Source organism: Trifolium pratense, linkage group LG2, assembly GCF_020283565.1.
Source record: "Trifolium pratense cultivar HEN17-A07 linkage group LG2, ARS_RC_1.1, whole genome shotgun sequence".
In the NCBI taxonomy this organism is placed as follows: Eukaryota; Viridiplantae; Streptophyta; class Magnoliopsida; order Fabales; family Fabaceae; genus Trifolium; species Trifolium pratense.
Window position 1 is genome coordinate 25,108,576 of NC_060060.1, and position 16,439 is coordinate 25,125,014.

The 16,439-nt window shown below is 35.7% G+C and overlaps 2 protein-coding genes and 1 pseudogene across 2 annotated transcripts; all 3 read left to right on the plus strand.

The window, feature by feature from the left end:
- The first annotated feature begins 2,357 nt into the window (after positions 1-2,357).
- On the plus strand, positions 2,358-4,562 carry LOC123908034. The gene has a single exon (XM_045958541.1). The coding sequence runs from the start codon at positions 2,436-2,438 to the stop codon at positions 4,422-4,424; it is 1,989 nt and encodes a 662-aa protein (XP_045814497.1). The 5' UTR covers positions 2,358-2,435; the 3' UTR covers positions 4,425-4,562.
- A 707-nt stretch (positions 4,563-5,269) lies between these two features.
- LOC123908035 lies at positions 5,270-7,626 on the plus strand (annotated as a pseudogene).
- A 4,596-nt stretch (positions 7,627-12,222) lies between these two features.
- Positions 12,223-16,320, plus strand: LOC123910191. Its single transcript, XM_045961271.1, has 5 exons — positions 12,223-12,537; positions 13,850-13,914; positions 14,031-14,206; positions 15,433-15,541; positions 15,658-16,320. The coding sequence occupies exons 1-5, from the start codon at positions 12,339-12,341 to the stop codon at positions 15,955-15,957; spliced, it is 849 nt and encodes a 282-aa protein (XP_045817227.1). The 5' UTR covers positions 12,223-12,338; the 3' UTR covers positions 15,958-16,320.
- The last annotated feature ends 119 nt before the right edge of the window (positions 16,321-16,439 follow it).

The window sequence follows — 16,439 nt, forward strand, 5'->3', positions numbered from 1 at the left end:
CCAGTTTCTTCAACTTGTGTTTTTTTTTACAACATTAATTTTTCTTTACTAATTTTTACAACATTAATTGCTACTTTGTCATTATGATTAATTTTTCGAATTTTTTCACCACCAGTATTCGGCCAACTGGACCGTCTAATCTGGTATTGATACAACTCTGGTATCAAGTGGTTTCCGATCAAGTTCAACGTCAATCACCACTAAAACAATTAACGATTGATCAATTTTTTTCTTCAAAATCTTAACAAATCGATAAAGTAAATTTGAAATCTTAAAAAATATGTGATAGAAATTCATTACAATCCTACATAAAGAATCTTGATTCTAAAAAACCTTTTAAAAAATCTTTAGAAATCTCACAAAGTCAATATAATCTCACAAAATCTTTTAAAATCTTCAAGATTTATTTTACTAAGATGTTCTTTCAAAATCTCTGTTTGGATTGATGAAATATAATGGAATAGAGCGGACCGGAATATAGTGAAGTGGAACGGAATGTAATAAATCTTCCATTCCATTATTTTGATATTAAAAAAAATAAAATTCAAAATAAATGGTGATATTAGATGAAATTTATTCCATCGTATTCCATTTCATTATTATTGTTCGGGTGAACAGTTAAAGAGGATTATATATTTGATTAAATAGAGATATAATTTTACCTAAGTTTGGACCAAGAAAAGTCCATTAGGTTTACAAAGATTATGAAGTGCTATTTATAAGCCTTTGATTCCTTCTTCTCCAAGCTTAAACACCTTATTTTTCGGCCACCACTCTCTCCGTCGTGCTGACGTGGGTGTCGGGGCGATTTCTTCTTCTACTACTCCAAGCTATGGCAGATCGTGGGAACGACAATGGTGGTCCTCTTTTCTGTGATGTGCAGCGGTAGTGGATCGTGGGGGTGATAGATATTTTGGTTCTTCTTCCTTTGGAGTATATGCCGTCTTTACTTGTTGCTTTCCCACCTTCGAGTATTTTGAATCACATGAGTCTGAATCTATTCAGCTTCTAGCACCTGGGTCGTGTCAAATATACGTTAGATCTATACTCAGTCCAATTATCTTACAAATCCAAACGACAAAATATTATTCTACTCCATCGCGTCTCATTTCATTTCATCTCATCTCATCGATACAAAATAGCCTAAGTGCCTGTTTGGTTCACGTTCACAGGCACTAGATTCACGTTTCTTTCATTAAACGTGATTTTAAAGCCTTACAAAGTTGTTTGGGTGTTTTGTGAGAAACCAATTATATGGACTAGAATGGATTCTAAGTGAAGCAGCAATTCATAGCTTTTGCGTCATAAGCAAATCGATTCTACCCAATTGTATATGTCACAATATGTGTATTCCACAACTGCCCTTTATTATCCTCTTGTAAAATTTTCTTTGGGGAATATATTTAACGTCAATCTTATTTTTAACAAAGTATATTTTTACTAATAAAAATCAACCAAATAAAAAAGATATTTTGATGAATAGTAATACCAATTTAACAAAGTGTATTTTTGCACCTTATCTTCCTATTATTCATTCGTTTTAATCCACCGATAAATTTATATTTTTTACACACACTTATTTTTTGGATACATCTGCACATGCTTTTTCTTTTCAATAAATTCAATATATTATGTATATAAAAAATTAATATGTTATGTACCAAAAAATTTTATTTTTTACACACTTTTTTTTTGGATAGATTTGCAATTACTTTTTCTTTCCAATAAATTTAATATATTATGTATAAAAAAATTAATATGTTATCTACAAAAAAAAAAAATTAAACAAACTTTAGTTTTTCAAATATACATTTTTTGTATATATATATATTTTGATAAATTAATATATAGCATTAATTAGTTTATTGAAAAAGATATGAGTAATTGACAAATGGTATAAGTGACGAATCGTATCTTTAAAACATAAAAAAGAATGTTAAATAGAAACGTTAAATCCGACGTCAAAAAACACTTAAAAATAAACGGAGAAAGTATATAACATTTAATAATGCAATTTAAATATATATAAAACCCATTTTGGTAATTGCATATTCAAAAGCAATTTAACTTTAAGTTATCCAAACATCATGAGTTGATAAGAATCAATTTTACATGAATGTATCCAAACAAAAATCAATTATGTTCAACTCACTTTTAACTATAATCAATTCTGTCAAACTCAATTCTGCCAAACTCAATTCTATCCGCCGCATAACCAAAACACTAATTAAGCATTTGTATTAGTACTATTTTACTTAATGACTAAGATTCGAGAGCACATGTGGTTAAACTACATTGGAGCCCACGCAGATAAGATTATAAATACCTGAATCAAATCAACATAGGATCTCGCACTCGCACCCTACCTGCTCCCTCTTACTCTCAGTCAGGTCAGTCCAAATCTCCCCTTTTCATTTCATTTCTCATCACTCACTATGGCCCCCGCCGTCACTCTTGTTGGCCCACCTGAGATCTACACTCTCAAATCAACTCCAACTACTCAAACCACCGTCACCACCACCGCCGATGCTGCTGCTGCTGCTTCTGCTCCCACTGGCAACGCCTTCATTGACCAAATGGTGGCCAATTTCAATTCCTTTTCGACCATTGAAAATCCACCAATGGGATTAACAGAGAACATGTCACCAACATTTATCTCTACTGGTAACCCCTGTCTTGACTTTTTCTTCCATATTGTTCCTGACACTCCCTCTCAAAGACTCGTTGAGACACTCCAACTAGCTTGGTCGCAAAATCCACTAACCGCCCTCAAACTCGTCTGTAACCTCCGTGGTGTCCGCGGTACCGGCAAGTCTGATCGTGAAGGATTCTACGCTGCTGCTCTCTGGTTTCATCAACATCACCCCAAAACCCTAGCTTCCAATGTTCCTTCCCTTGCTGACTTTGGTTATTTCAAAGATCTCCCTGAAATCCTTTACCGTCTTCTAGAAGGTTCTTCAATTCGCAAAACACGGAAAGAAGAGTGGAAGAACCAAAGGAAATTGGGATCCAAAAACAAAAACAACAAGCTTTCATCCTCATCAACCCCTTTTGGTGTTAGAAAAACAAATAAAAAACAGAGCCACAACAAAAATGACAACAAAGAGTGGAAAGGAACAGAGAAAGACTCTTTGATGACTGAAGAGGTGCTGGCCAGAGCTAAGGCTCAGAAAGAAACTGCTCACGCTTTGAAGGAAGAGAAGAGGATTGCTTTGGCTAAGAAGCTTGTTGAACGTTACACTACCGACCCCAATTTTAAGTTACTTCATGATTCTATCTCTGATCATTTTGCTGATTGCTTGAAGAAAGATCTTCAGTTTTTGAAATCTGGGTCGCCCACAAAAATCAGTCTTGCTGCTAAATGGTGCCCGTCCATTGACTCTTCCTTTGATAGGTCAACACTTCTGTGTGAGAGCATTGCAAAGAGGGTCTTTCCTAGGGAGGAGTATGAAGGTGTGGAGGAGGCTCATTATGCTTATAGGGTTCGTGATCGGTTGAGGAAGGATGTGTTGGTGCCATTGAGGAAGGTGCTGGAGTTGCCTGAGATTTTCATTGGTGCTAATCAATGGAATTTGATCCCTTACAATAGGGTTGCTTCTGTTGCAATGAAGTTTTATACGGAGAAGTTTTTAAAGCATGATAAAGAGAGGTTTGAGAAGTACTTGGAGGATGTGAAAGCAGGGAAGACTACCATCGCGGCTGGTGCTTTACTTCCCCATGAGATTATAGGGTCTTTGGGAGATGGAGATGGTGGTGAAGTTGCAGAGTTGCAGTGGAAGAGAATCGTTGATGATTTGCTCAAGAAAGGAAAGATGAGCAATTGTCTTGCTGTGTGTGATGTGTCTGGGAGTATGAGTGGGATCCCCATGGAGGTGTCTGTGGCATTAGGATTGTTGGTGTCTGAATTGAATGACGAACCTTGGAAAGGGAAGGTTATTACTTTCAGTGCCGAGCCTCAGCTTCATTTGATTCAGGGGGATGATCTGAAGTCCAAGACAGAGTTTGTGAGGAACATGGATTGGGGGATGAACACTGATTTCCAGAAGGTGTTTGATCGCATATTGGATGTGGCTGTCAATGGGAATCTCAAGGAGGAACAGATGATTAAGAGGATCTTTGTATTCAGTGACATGGAGTTTGATGAAGCTTCTGCAAACTCTTGGGAGACAGATTACCAAGCAATTACTAGGAAGTACAGAGAGAAAGGGTATGGTTCGTCTGTGCCTCAGATAGTGTTCTGGAATTTGAGAGACTCGAAGGCCACCCCAGTGCCGGCCACTCAGAAAGGAGTGGCGCTCGTAAGTGGATTTTCTAAGAATCTGCTGACATTGTTCTTGGATAATGAAGGTGATATAAGCCCTGTAGAAGCCATGGAAGCTGCCATTGCCGGCCCTGAGTATCAGAAACTAGTTGTGTTGGATTGATTTCCTTCTATATTAGTGTTTTACTAAGTGCAACAACTTTAGCAATTAATCAATGTTCCTGTAACTTTTTATCTGTTGGAGTATCAAGTGAGTGTAAGGAATTTTAAATTTAATGAAATTGGGCTAAACTTACATGCAGTTTTACAGCTTTCCTACTGTTTTCTTATTATAAATTTGACATGTTTATTATATTGTCCATGATACTATTCACCTCTGTTATCGTTTGTTTCTCCTGTTAATAAGTCCAGTAGTTAACTTTTATTTTCCACCATTAACTAACTGGACGGTGTATGTTTGAGTTTATCTTCGCTGGCAAGTCATGGCGGGGCAGAGTCATCTCCCGCGTGATGGTTCTGGTGCGGAATAAAGGAGGCTAACATCCTTGCAATAGCATTGCAGCAGTCAAGGCATCAGAAGATCTTTTATTGACATGTGTCGGGGCACAAATTCCTGACTTTCTGGTTTTGAAGAATATGGAACGGATTTAACATGCCTGGTAATTTGAAATTTGATGCTAATCAAGCAAATGTTAGACTACTGATGAGATAAGAAACATCATCTCAAATTAAGGTATACTAGTTTTAGTAATGGCTTGCTATATTGTCTGTTGTAATGAAATGTTAAGTTTGTGTCAACACACTATCACTGTTTACTAAATGCTTAGAGCACTTTTAATTTTTGCGTACTATGGATTGGAATAATTTGTATATATGCTTCACTCATTTAACCCTACCCAATTTTTCTTCTTACTCTAAGTGTTTCTGTATTACAAGATTAACCATACCAATCAAAATAATGAGTTTTGTTAGATTGTGAAGTATTATATGTGTAGAAATGGTGTCTATTTGATATTTGGTTTTAGAATTATCGCCACAATTGATTAATGTTGTATGCTGGAAAATAGCATCAGGGAAGTTGTAAATGCATCTCTCTGCCAGAAAGATAAGCAAACATATACTTCTACAAGCTTATTATTTTGATGTGGGTTCCATGTCATGTTCAATATGAACAAAACTATGTTGGTTAATTGCTTCCATTTTTCTTTTTTCTTTGCCAGATATTTCTATAGTCTTAGAACATTGCAATATCACTTAACTGTTTATTTTTTGTTCACTCACTACTCTACTACTAGCAATGAGTGGATAAACCAACCACAGATCTGTTCCTTCCATTTTCAGTGTACACAGTTAATAATCATCATGGAGCTATATTTTGTTAAAGATGCTTTTGACCAAGTTATTACGAAGCAAAAATTATCCAGTTCTAAGACTCAATGAATGATTGATCAGATCAGAAAGGAAAGTAAATTGAGTGATTTTTGACATGATGCAGTCAGTCAATAAAACTGACTATGTGCTTGATTATAAAACTGTCCTGAATGAGCTGAAGGCTAGTTTACTAAAAATTGCTCCATTTAGCGAAATGGAAAGTACACATAAGGAGCTAAATGTAACACTCAGCAAGTATGGGAAGCATCTTGAGAAATTTTTCAACGCTGATATAGCCAAAGCTAACAGCAACATCGACATTGATATACAGACTTCAAATCAAATAATTGCCAACCATTTTTTATCGCCAGGGCCTTTCTGATGTAAGGGACCATTTTTAAGTGCATTTGGAGAGCCTGAATCTGCGGCAATTATGAAATCTCCATTCTTATAAATGTATCAAATACTCCAAGGCATTCAGGATCAGAACATGGAGCCAACCCTCAACTTGGCTGAAGCACTTCATTTTGCCAGATCTCACCTTTCTCTTTTTGTTACAGGTCATATTGTTGATACCCAGAATCTTAAGGCTAGCAGGCTTGTCTTCTTTGGCTGGGGAACTTAAAAGGCATTTCTGCAATCTTTTTGGGATAGTCATACTACAGTCCATTGAATATGACTGCAGCAGCAGGGATCCAGTTTATGATATCCATTATATTTTTGTTTGTCCTGTCTAAAGGAACAAGCAACTAAGGATAACTCTTCAATGGTGTTGTCCTGTTGCCATGTTCTCTGTAGGCAGTCTGTCTTGAAGTCAGCAATATTGAATGAAAATTGCATCAACACAAAATTAGGACTACAACTATGCCTCCCATCCTTTTCAATTTGCTTGGAAACATAAGTTGGTTTGACAAGGAGCCGTATTTTTTCTAAATTGATTTTTTCTGGAAGTTGAAATGTATGGAAGAAATCTTGTACATATACATCAAATCTGGTTAGAAAAGGGTACAAAGATTACTTTTCCCGGGAAAGGAAACCAACAACCAGGAGCTACTCCATCTGATCTTAATTCCTGTGGTGAATGAGAGACCCCATATTTTGTTCAAGAGGGATGGAAATGATTTGGTAATGATCCAAATGATATTAATTCTAGAAGCTCTTGTTGGAAAGAATCTCAACATGACAACCTTGGATGGAAGAGATACCACAATTAGCCTATGAATTGGTGATCCCTGATGAAGGTATGCCACTTGCCAAGAATTTTGAGTGATGCTGATAACTAAACCATTATTTTACTCTAATCTAATCTTTTTAACTGTTCATTAACCCTCTTCTACATGAACTGTAAATAATTTAATATGCAATTCCACTCTTTGAATAGGAAATTTGTAAAAAATATATATTAGAGCTAACATATTCGTGTTCTTATTTTTATCCGCAGCATGATATGTAGCTTTGGAAACAAGTGTTTATCCATCTATTGTTCTAGAAGAGACATTAACTGGATTCAGTTAAAAGTAGAGGTGTCATGTTGATATGATGTGCCTAGTTTTAAAAATTGAAAAGGACTTATCTATGGAGATATTTCCTTATACGTTAGAATCTTCCGCATATCAATTTTCATTGGTTTTAGACCATCATTTATCATTCAATTTTCGCATTTAATTTCATAAACCTTTTATTTGGCTGATAGTTTGAGAATTATTTCTCTTTTTTCTTGTAAGACAGCAGCACAACTATGTTAGTTTGGTTAATTAAACAGGCTTTGGCTAATATGAACAAGTGCATTGCAAGTTGTTGAAGATTTGGATAATCAGCAGATCAAATAACATTGAAGAAACCAATTATATCGATTGTAGTTCATGTGGATACCCTTCTATGTAACCAAAACATGATATATTACATTGTATCCTCTTAAATTGTAAAAGAATGGCACCAATTTTTTCTATTCTTTGAATGAAAATGATGACACCAACTTATTATATTCTGAGCCTGTAGGGTTGTTCCCTTATAATCAAAGAAGAATGTGCTGCAGAGACTTTTTTGTTACAGTGATGATCATACACTTAGTTTCTATATTTTTAATCATCCTTTGTTGCTCTGCCTTTCTTACCCCCACCACCTTATCGACAAGTTTTCCTTTCATAATGAGTATGAAAGTTGCCAATGCATGCACCTGGAATTAAGTGGGGTTTGTTGAATTGATTTTTCAATTTCTACCCCAGTTGATTAATTTATGCTGGAAAATAGCTCAAGGATTGTTGTAAATGCATCTCTTTGCCAGAAAGACAAACACAAACATTTGGTGCTTTTGCTGGCATAAGCGCACCAAGGTCCTTTTTCAGGCTTAGGTTCAAATTACGAGTAATTTTGTTGCTCCCAAGTTAATATTTTTTCAATTTATATTTATAGTAATAATGAAAACATCGATACTTTGAATGGAGTCAACGGATACCTGACAAATGCAAAAGTTTTATTAGGAGGCAAACAAACATTGTCGCTCATATCCTTGTTAGGAAGTCACAGTCTATGCTAGTTCTCAAATTCATGAGTTTATTCCAACCGCATTATGGATATTATTCTTATTGAAATTAAATAAGTTTATTATTATAATTATAAAAGAAAAACTTCATGCTAATATTGGGTATAATCCTAGCTATGCATGGAGAAGTATGTGGAATTCTAGACAAGTTATTTTGCGTGGTTGTAGGTGGATCATTGGTGATGGAAGCAAGGTTAATGTGATGAAAGATTCTTGGATTCGAAATGGCTAGTAAGTGGATGCATGTTACGCACCACAAACCTCAGGTCTGTACTCTATGAAGGTAAATAATCTGACGATTGAGGGAGAGAAGAGGGTGTGGGATGCTAATAAAATTCAGAGCTTATTTAATGCAGAAACAGCGAAGGCCATCCTTGCGGTACCTATTTTTCATGAATTACATGAGGACAATTTGATTTGGGAAGATGGTAGAGATGGTATGTATTCAGTTAAGACAGGTTACAGGTTACTAATGAATGCATATAGAACTAATATTCAGACTGGTCTAGCAGTAAATTGGTCGCAATTTGGCAGATTAATGCCCCTCCTAAAACTCGCCACATTATTTGGCCTATTTCTAAGGGATGTTTGCATACGCGTGTTCGTTAAGTACAACGGATAGTTGATTGTCAATGTTCTCCTATTTGTCCACTGAACGCTGTTATGCAGTGCCACCTGCAAAACTTTGTTTCTGTTACTGAGATGTTGTCTGATGTGTGCAGTAAAGAAGATAGTAATATGGCTGGTCGAGTGGCAATGCACATTTGGTGTCTGTGGCAAAACCGTAACGACAAAGTGTGGAATGATCATGCTATCAATGCGCTTCAGATTGGTCAACAGTCTTTTAATTCATGGCAGGCATGGCTTGAAGCTCGTGAAATGCAGCCGGACAGTAGTAATCCTTCCCTGGTGCAGCAGTGATCGAGGTGGGAGAGGCCTATGGTTGGTTGGATCAAATGCCACGTGGATGCCGAGTTTTATCATGATATGAACACTACAACAGTGGCATGCTGTTTTCATGACAGCGACAGACAGTTTATACTTGCTCAAACCTCTTGGCAACAATCTAAGCTCTCTGTTATCGAAGGAGAAGGTGTGACTCTCCTTGAAGCAATCAAACGTGCAGAACAACGAGGATTTGATCGAGTAGTTTTTGAGAGCGGTTCTCAAACTTTGGTGAATGCTATCTATGCCAAGAGAATTGAGATTTCCGAGTTTAGCTCAATTATTTCTTGTATCAAAATCAAAACTTTATTATCTATTTGTCGTAACTTTGAGGTCATGTTTTGTAGGAGACAAGCAAATTTGGTCGCTCACACTCTTGCGAAGTTGCGAGGACGGCCAATTCTTGGACTCGTCACCAAATATTTGAGAATGCTCCTTCTTGTATTGAACTTATTTTATTTTACAGGAGTACAGGACCTTCTATCAAAGTTTTCTGAAGCTTCCTTTTATCCTTTACATGCATTATTGGTAGTACGATCGAATCCGTTGATGTTGTGGATAGAGTTTGCGCTCAAGAAATCCAAATTTGAAGAGGCTCTATTAGGAGTGTGCAAAATATATGTTACCTAAATCATATGAATAAATTGAATTATAAAAGACCAAATCTACACAAAAAAGATCATTCTTCAAAAAAAATAAAATAAACCATACTAAATGATTCATGAATGAATTGAACCACAAATTCTACATAGTTCAAACTGATTTAAACTCTTTAACCAAAACCATAATTTTTCTAAAAAAAATAATATAAGTAGTTGTGTATTGTTGTATGACTTATTTGTCTGAAATGGATTTCGTGCTGTAATTGCGTCACACCGTTACCAACCCCAATCATTCGATCTAAATCAATGACTGACAGGATTGTTTAAAATTGATTTAGTGAATGTGTAATCTCAGTCGTCCGAACTAGATTGTTTAATGTGTGTAACTGCGTGCTTTTATTTCTGCAGGGAATCCAGATTCCTTATTTGTCACTTAATTATGTAGTCTATTTAAGGCAAACACTAGAAGCAACAGGTTCCTTCTTTTTAATTGAAATAATGCAATCATTTCCAAACATGAAAGAACTGTGTGTGTTATTCGGTTTTATAGGATAGTTGAGAAGCAACACACAATTTGCAAATGGGTCATCCTGAGAAGCTGCAATTTTCAGTTGAGGCCTGTGGTCAGATTTATTGGTGGATTAGAGATAGCTTGTGGTATTTTAAATAACATAAGTTGGTTTATTTTAAGAAATACTGTGGCAAAAGTTTGCAAGGATTCGTAATTGCGACACAGACTACCATCAGGTATGGTTCATACTCCTTAGTGAAGCAGAATTTTTCACTGTCAGGATTTGCAGAGTGCTCGCAGTAATATTATAGACTTTAGCAACCATAGATTAGAAACTCCCTCTCTTCTCTTCTCTTCTTTCTGATTTTTAACCACCCTTTCTCTGGATCGTGCCACGTCCCTTAATCCGTCGCCAATAAGTGCACAACTGTGTTAGTGTCGCTAAGTTGGAGTAGTTTTCAAGCTATAATTGAATTTCATACTGGTTGGTTGCAAATTGTAAAATGTGATGGTAAGTTTCACTGTTTAGATTATAGTATTTGGCATTATACTTGGATGAAGGTGGTGCTGGAAGTGATCATTATCCAAAGACCAAGAACTAGGCAAAACCAGCTCATTAGCTACTACTGAAAGAAATTAGCTAGATAACACCATAGCTACTTGTATACAAGTACACCAAAAAAAGATGCAAAGCTTGAATGGAAAGTTTATAAAACAAACCCACAGAAAGAAAGAAAGTGGACTTGGTGATTATGGAGCATTTTTTGAATAATTTTATTTTAATTTGGTGAAAACCGCTAGTACATTTGATTGCTGCCAAAACCATAATCATTGGCAATTTTGTCTCAGTCTTGTGGGATCAAGGCTTGTATATGGCCTTTTGTTGCACATCAGTCTCATGATTTGTATGTAAGATACATAGGCGTGGTTATATATCAACCACTATTGGTTTTGCACTTCACAAATATGGTCTATCTGTCCAATTCTCACTTCAGAAATATTATTTTACCATTCAAATGTTAGTTCACTAGTAATAGCTTTTTTTTATTAACCCAGGAATCAAATTTGGGTTCTCTCACGATTTGTTTTTGGGAGAGCTTATTAATCACTTGAACTCGATATCTTGGTTAGTTCATGATGAATAGTAATAGCTTAGTCTTGTAAGCTTAAGGTACAACATTTAAATCTCTTAAGTTTTTTTTTTTTTTTTTGTAAAACTGTTAGATTCAAACCTGATAAGAATTCTCTATCTTTGAAGAGAGAAAATCACTTTACTTTATTTCTTTATTTCATCTCTTATTTTCTCTCTCATATTTTTCCATATTCTCTCATTTTTTAGCTTAAAGACATCCAAAATTAAAAAAAATTAAAAGACACATAGAGTTCATTAACCAATGACGGAACTTGGGTTCTCCCAAACGATTCATTCCAGAGGGAGTTCATTAACCACTTAAACTTAATGTCTTCATTTAAGTTTCAATTTTTGGTTTAACAATATCCGGTTTCATTTCATTGAGAGGTTTTGAATAGTCATCTATAACTAGCTACAATTAAATGACCGAACATATAAACACAACCATCCGTTAAAATACAAAACCTACATACATTTGTCAAGATGCTGGTTTGCCTATGGTTCAAAATGCATTTTTCGAAGTGGTTTGAAATCTATAATCCAAACTTAACCAATATAAAATGCGAAAATAGTAACTACGGATGCGTTCAAAACGCACATTACCTTATGTTTGAGCCTAAATGAGTGTAGAAACCATTTGTCAATAATTCAGTGTTAATTTTTGACATACAATCCAACATAAAACACAAACTTTTTGAGAGAAATTTAGGTTGAATATAGAGAAAGAATAAGTGAAGCAATTTTAAACTTAACTTGGGTAAAAATGGATTTTATAGGGGTCCGAGTAATTTTAAAAATTAAATATTGGTCTAGTGATGAAAGATTTAAATAATACCGTAAGTTCTGGATTCGATCCCTAACTCATTTAAAAAAAAATAAAAATTAGGGAGGGTGTAACTTGCAGTTTTCAAGAACCTTTGTTGGCGCAAACAGTGACGGTGTGTTGTGTGTGAAACGAAAGCATCAAATCAAGCATGGCTATGGCGGCACGAGTTGTGATTAAGAAGACGAAGAACATCATCGGTGCTGCTACTCTTCTCCTACGATCTACTTCCAACTCTTCCATATCCTTCATTTTCCATAATCATTCTCTCTCTCCACCAAATTCTCACCTTCACCCCTTCTCTACTCTTCACACCTCCTTCTCTCGCCATTTTTCATCTTCACTTTCAGGTTCAATCTATTTTTCATATTTTATATGTCTATAATTTCATTCTATTGTGTGAAAATAATGTTAATTGCAAAAAGAGTTAGTTTTGAAGCATGGGGGAGGGAGGGAGGGAACCATAGAAACTGTTTTAGTTAATGTAGAAAACTGCTAAGGGCCCGTTTCGATTGACTTATTTCTGAGCTTAAACAAAACAACTTATGCAAATAAATAAAGCTTGTTAAGGTAGTTCATGAAAAAATAGCTTATCAAGATACAACTTTTGCTAGTGAAAATTTATGAATTAACATAAAAGCTTATTTCTTTGCATAAGCTATTTGTCATAAGCTCGAAAATAAGCTAATTGAAACGGGTCCTAAGTCTATTTGAAGACCAAGGGCCTGTTTGAATTGACTTATCTACCGACATAAGTTTTGTGAGACTGTTTGCGAGAATTAATGAAAACAGCTTATGAGAATTTTCATAAGTCTTTTTAAACTTATTTTCATTAGTTTTCCAATATAGTTTATGAAAATAGCTTGTAGCATATATAAAAATAATTTGTCTTTATTTTATCATAATAAGTGCTTGTGCAATAAGCTATTTATACAAACAGGCCCTAAGTTGTTATGGTAATGAAACTTCTATGTTGGCATGGTTTATACCTATTCCAGCAACTGTATAGATGTAAGGATCATCTGGGGATGGTGCACAGTTGATACTGTGTAGTTGCAGACATTTGGGCCATACCAGTTCGAGGTGAAGTTTTTTGGGTCAGCGATGAATGAGTGTTTCCATGCTTGGAGTGCTGTGAAGGCTCTGATGAGGCTTGGATTTAGTGGGGGTGATGGTAATGAGAATCAAGGAAGAAAGTATGAACTGTATAATAAAAATATAAGGAGATTCCATTAGTGATGATGGATGAGTTTGATTTTTTTGTTGTTTTCTGATTGTGTCATGGGAATATGGATTTATATAAAGGTGCATATGTTGGGGAAATTTTGGAAGTTTGTTTTTGGTGTGCTGCAAATTGACATTACTATCATTAGATGGAGAGTTTTAACGTAAAAAGAAGCTTCCTGGCTTTCGTTCTTTGTTTCATTTTACCGCCTTTGTTTTGGAGGGTTTTTCTTACTATCAACTTATTGGCAACAAATCCTAATTTAGTTGGCAATTTTCTGTTTTGCTTCCCAAGATATGATATTTTCATTGGGTTTTCTTTTCTCTTTTCTAGTGCATTATTCAACATCCTTAGCAAAAGAGGCTAATATCTTGCTTCTTTACCAGTGTTTTCACAAAACTATTATCTTAACTGATTCAATTATGTTAAGTTTGCAGATGAGACAAGTGATGAAGGTGAAAGTAAAGATGGATGGGAGGAAGAAGACGAGGCTGAGCCCAAGGTAACAGGTCTTTAACTTGGATTATTGTAGTGATCTTCAATTCAGATATATAATGATTACTGTTAAATATTGCTTAAACGTTGATGCTATTCTATGTCCCTGTCTTGCACGTGTAGATTGGCGACGGGGGAAGCGGTGGTGGAGTTGCCTTGCAAAATGTGCCATGGGGTCAGCGAGCCCTTTCTATTGCGGAGGAGGTCCTTGTGCAGTTCAGTGAGGACCTCAAATTATATGCTTTCAAGACTAGTCCCGGTGGATATGTTTACGTGAGATTGGACAAAGTAACAAGCGAGTAATATTTCAACTTGTGTCATATACATCTTTAGAACTTCTTTACATTCTTTTGATTAGCTCGTCGTTTGTGGGTGGTGTGGTGTGGATTGTTCCAAATAGAGAACTAATGGTGTGTAACTAGTCAAACAAATGATTTAAGCTCTTAGAGGGCTTGAAATTGAAGTACAGAACATCTGAAGGAGGCTATTGCAGGAAAGATCAGCTAACAACTGAAAGAGCCCTGAGAAAATGAACGCGACTCTAGCCAAATGGCTAGGGGAAGTAACAGCCAGCCGCAAGTCAGTGTCAATATCAATTTGGCTAGGGGTGCCTTTATTATTTGGGGAAAAACCTCCAGTATAGTCAAAAGCAGTGGCTTGGGGAAGTAATAGCCAGCCACAAGTCAGGGTCAATATCAATTTGGCTAGGGGTGCCTTGACTATTATTTGGGAAAAAGGTTAAAAACCTCCAGTATAGTCTAAAGCAGTGGTGAGGGGGCATTTGATGAGCCGTGAAACTTTACACGAATGGTGGGAAATAGAACACTCATACTGTGAAAATTCCAGTACTTATAATTAAGATAAAAAGAACTGGTAATTGCTCTTCTCCCTCCCGTGTTGCTCAGAATCCTACCCCCCCCCCCCCCCCCCCTCCTACACATACACACACCCGCCGGAAGATATCTTCGGGTAGTGTAATAATATCCTACAGGAAGAAGTATCAAGGAGATGTCTGAGCCTCTATTTAGTGTATGGAAAGATTCAGAAAACAAGAAAAGAAAGATAACTCAAACAATTTCGAGAGTGCCCAATCTCTCCTAAATACCAATCTTCCTTGGTCTCTCACCCCATCCATATATCCTTTCATGAGTTATACACCTCCCATGTCTCAAAATTACAAATAATTTACTCTCCAACTGCATCGTACACCACTTTTTGGATAAACTACTGTTATGTTCCCAATTTAACTTCTTGGTTCAAAACATGTGTACAAGTTTGATCCTAGCATGTGGTGCTAACAATGATTTGTTTATCATATCTTGAGCATGCCACCTTTGCCATGCTAAATGAGTATCTTTTAGGGTCTGCAAAATATTATTGTATGCCATGACATGTACTTCAAACGTGACCAATAACCTAGTGATACATAATTTACATGAGTTTTCAATACCTTGTCTATTCTATAGAATCGATACTTAACTGTACAGTTTGTTTTTGTGTTAAATTTTTCATCTTTCTTCTTAAGATATGGATGTCCAAGCATGGATGAGCTTGAAAGCTACAATCAGGAATTCAAGAAAAGATTAGATGAAGTTGGAGCACTTGGAGACATACCTGATGATTTGGCTCTTGAGGTAATGTTTTGCAGCCGTGTCCTATACTTTTATTCAAGTGGTATTGTATTCAGTAACAAATGACTGTTCCTCTGAATCATACTTAGTACCTAACAAAACACAGTTTTACTCTGAAGGTTTCTTCCCCGGGTGCTGATAGGGTACTGAAAGTGCCAGATGATCTTAATCGATTTAAAGAGATGCCTATGAGAGTTTTCTATACAGAAAATATAGAGTCGAATTGCCTTGAAATGGATGGAGTATTCATTTTAGATTCCATTGAAAATGACTCGGAGATATGTGTTTGGAAGTTGGCAGATGTTCAAGAGAATAGAGACCCTACAAAAAAAGGCAAGCCATTGAACCGCAAACAAAAGGATTGGAGATTAAGATTGCCATTCAACTTGCATAGGATGGTAACTCTATACATTGATTAGTTGTAAAATCTTATATGTTAATTGATTTAGGAACATAGAATCTTTCTCTATTTCTCCAACCCTCCCCCCAGCACCTATCTTTTTAGTTTTTAGTTCAGATCATTACCGGGCGAGTTACTGATTTTCAAAATTCTGAATGGGATTTGACTATAATAGCTTTGGACGTAATTTAGACTAAGCTATTCTACAAGAAGTTCATAGATGAAGTTCTAAATTTATTAGTTAATACAGTATTTTATAAAATAAAGCTCTTACCATAAGCATAAGTGCATAGCTACAACATTTGATGCGAAAGAAAAACTGCAATCTTTACTCTTTCATTATGTTGTTCATATTTACAATGGCATTTTCATTTTTAAATTATATCATTTTATTCTTGTATATATTTTAAGATTTCTCTATAAGATTTGCTTGGTTTGAAAGCTTATCCATTATTGAGAGACAAGAATTGTGTGAAGTATAAAAACCAAGATTGACACCGA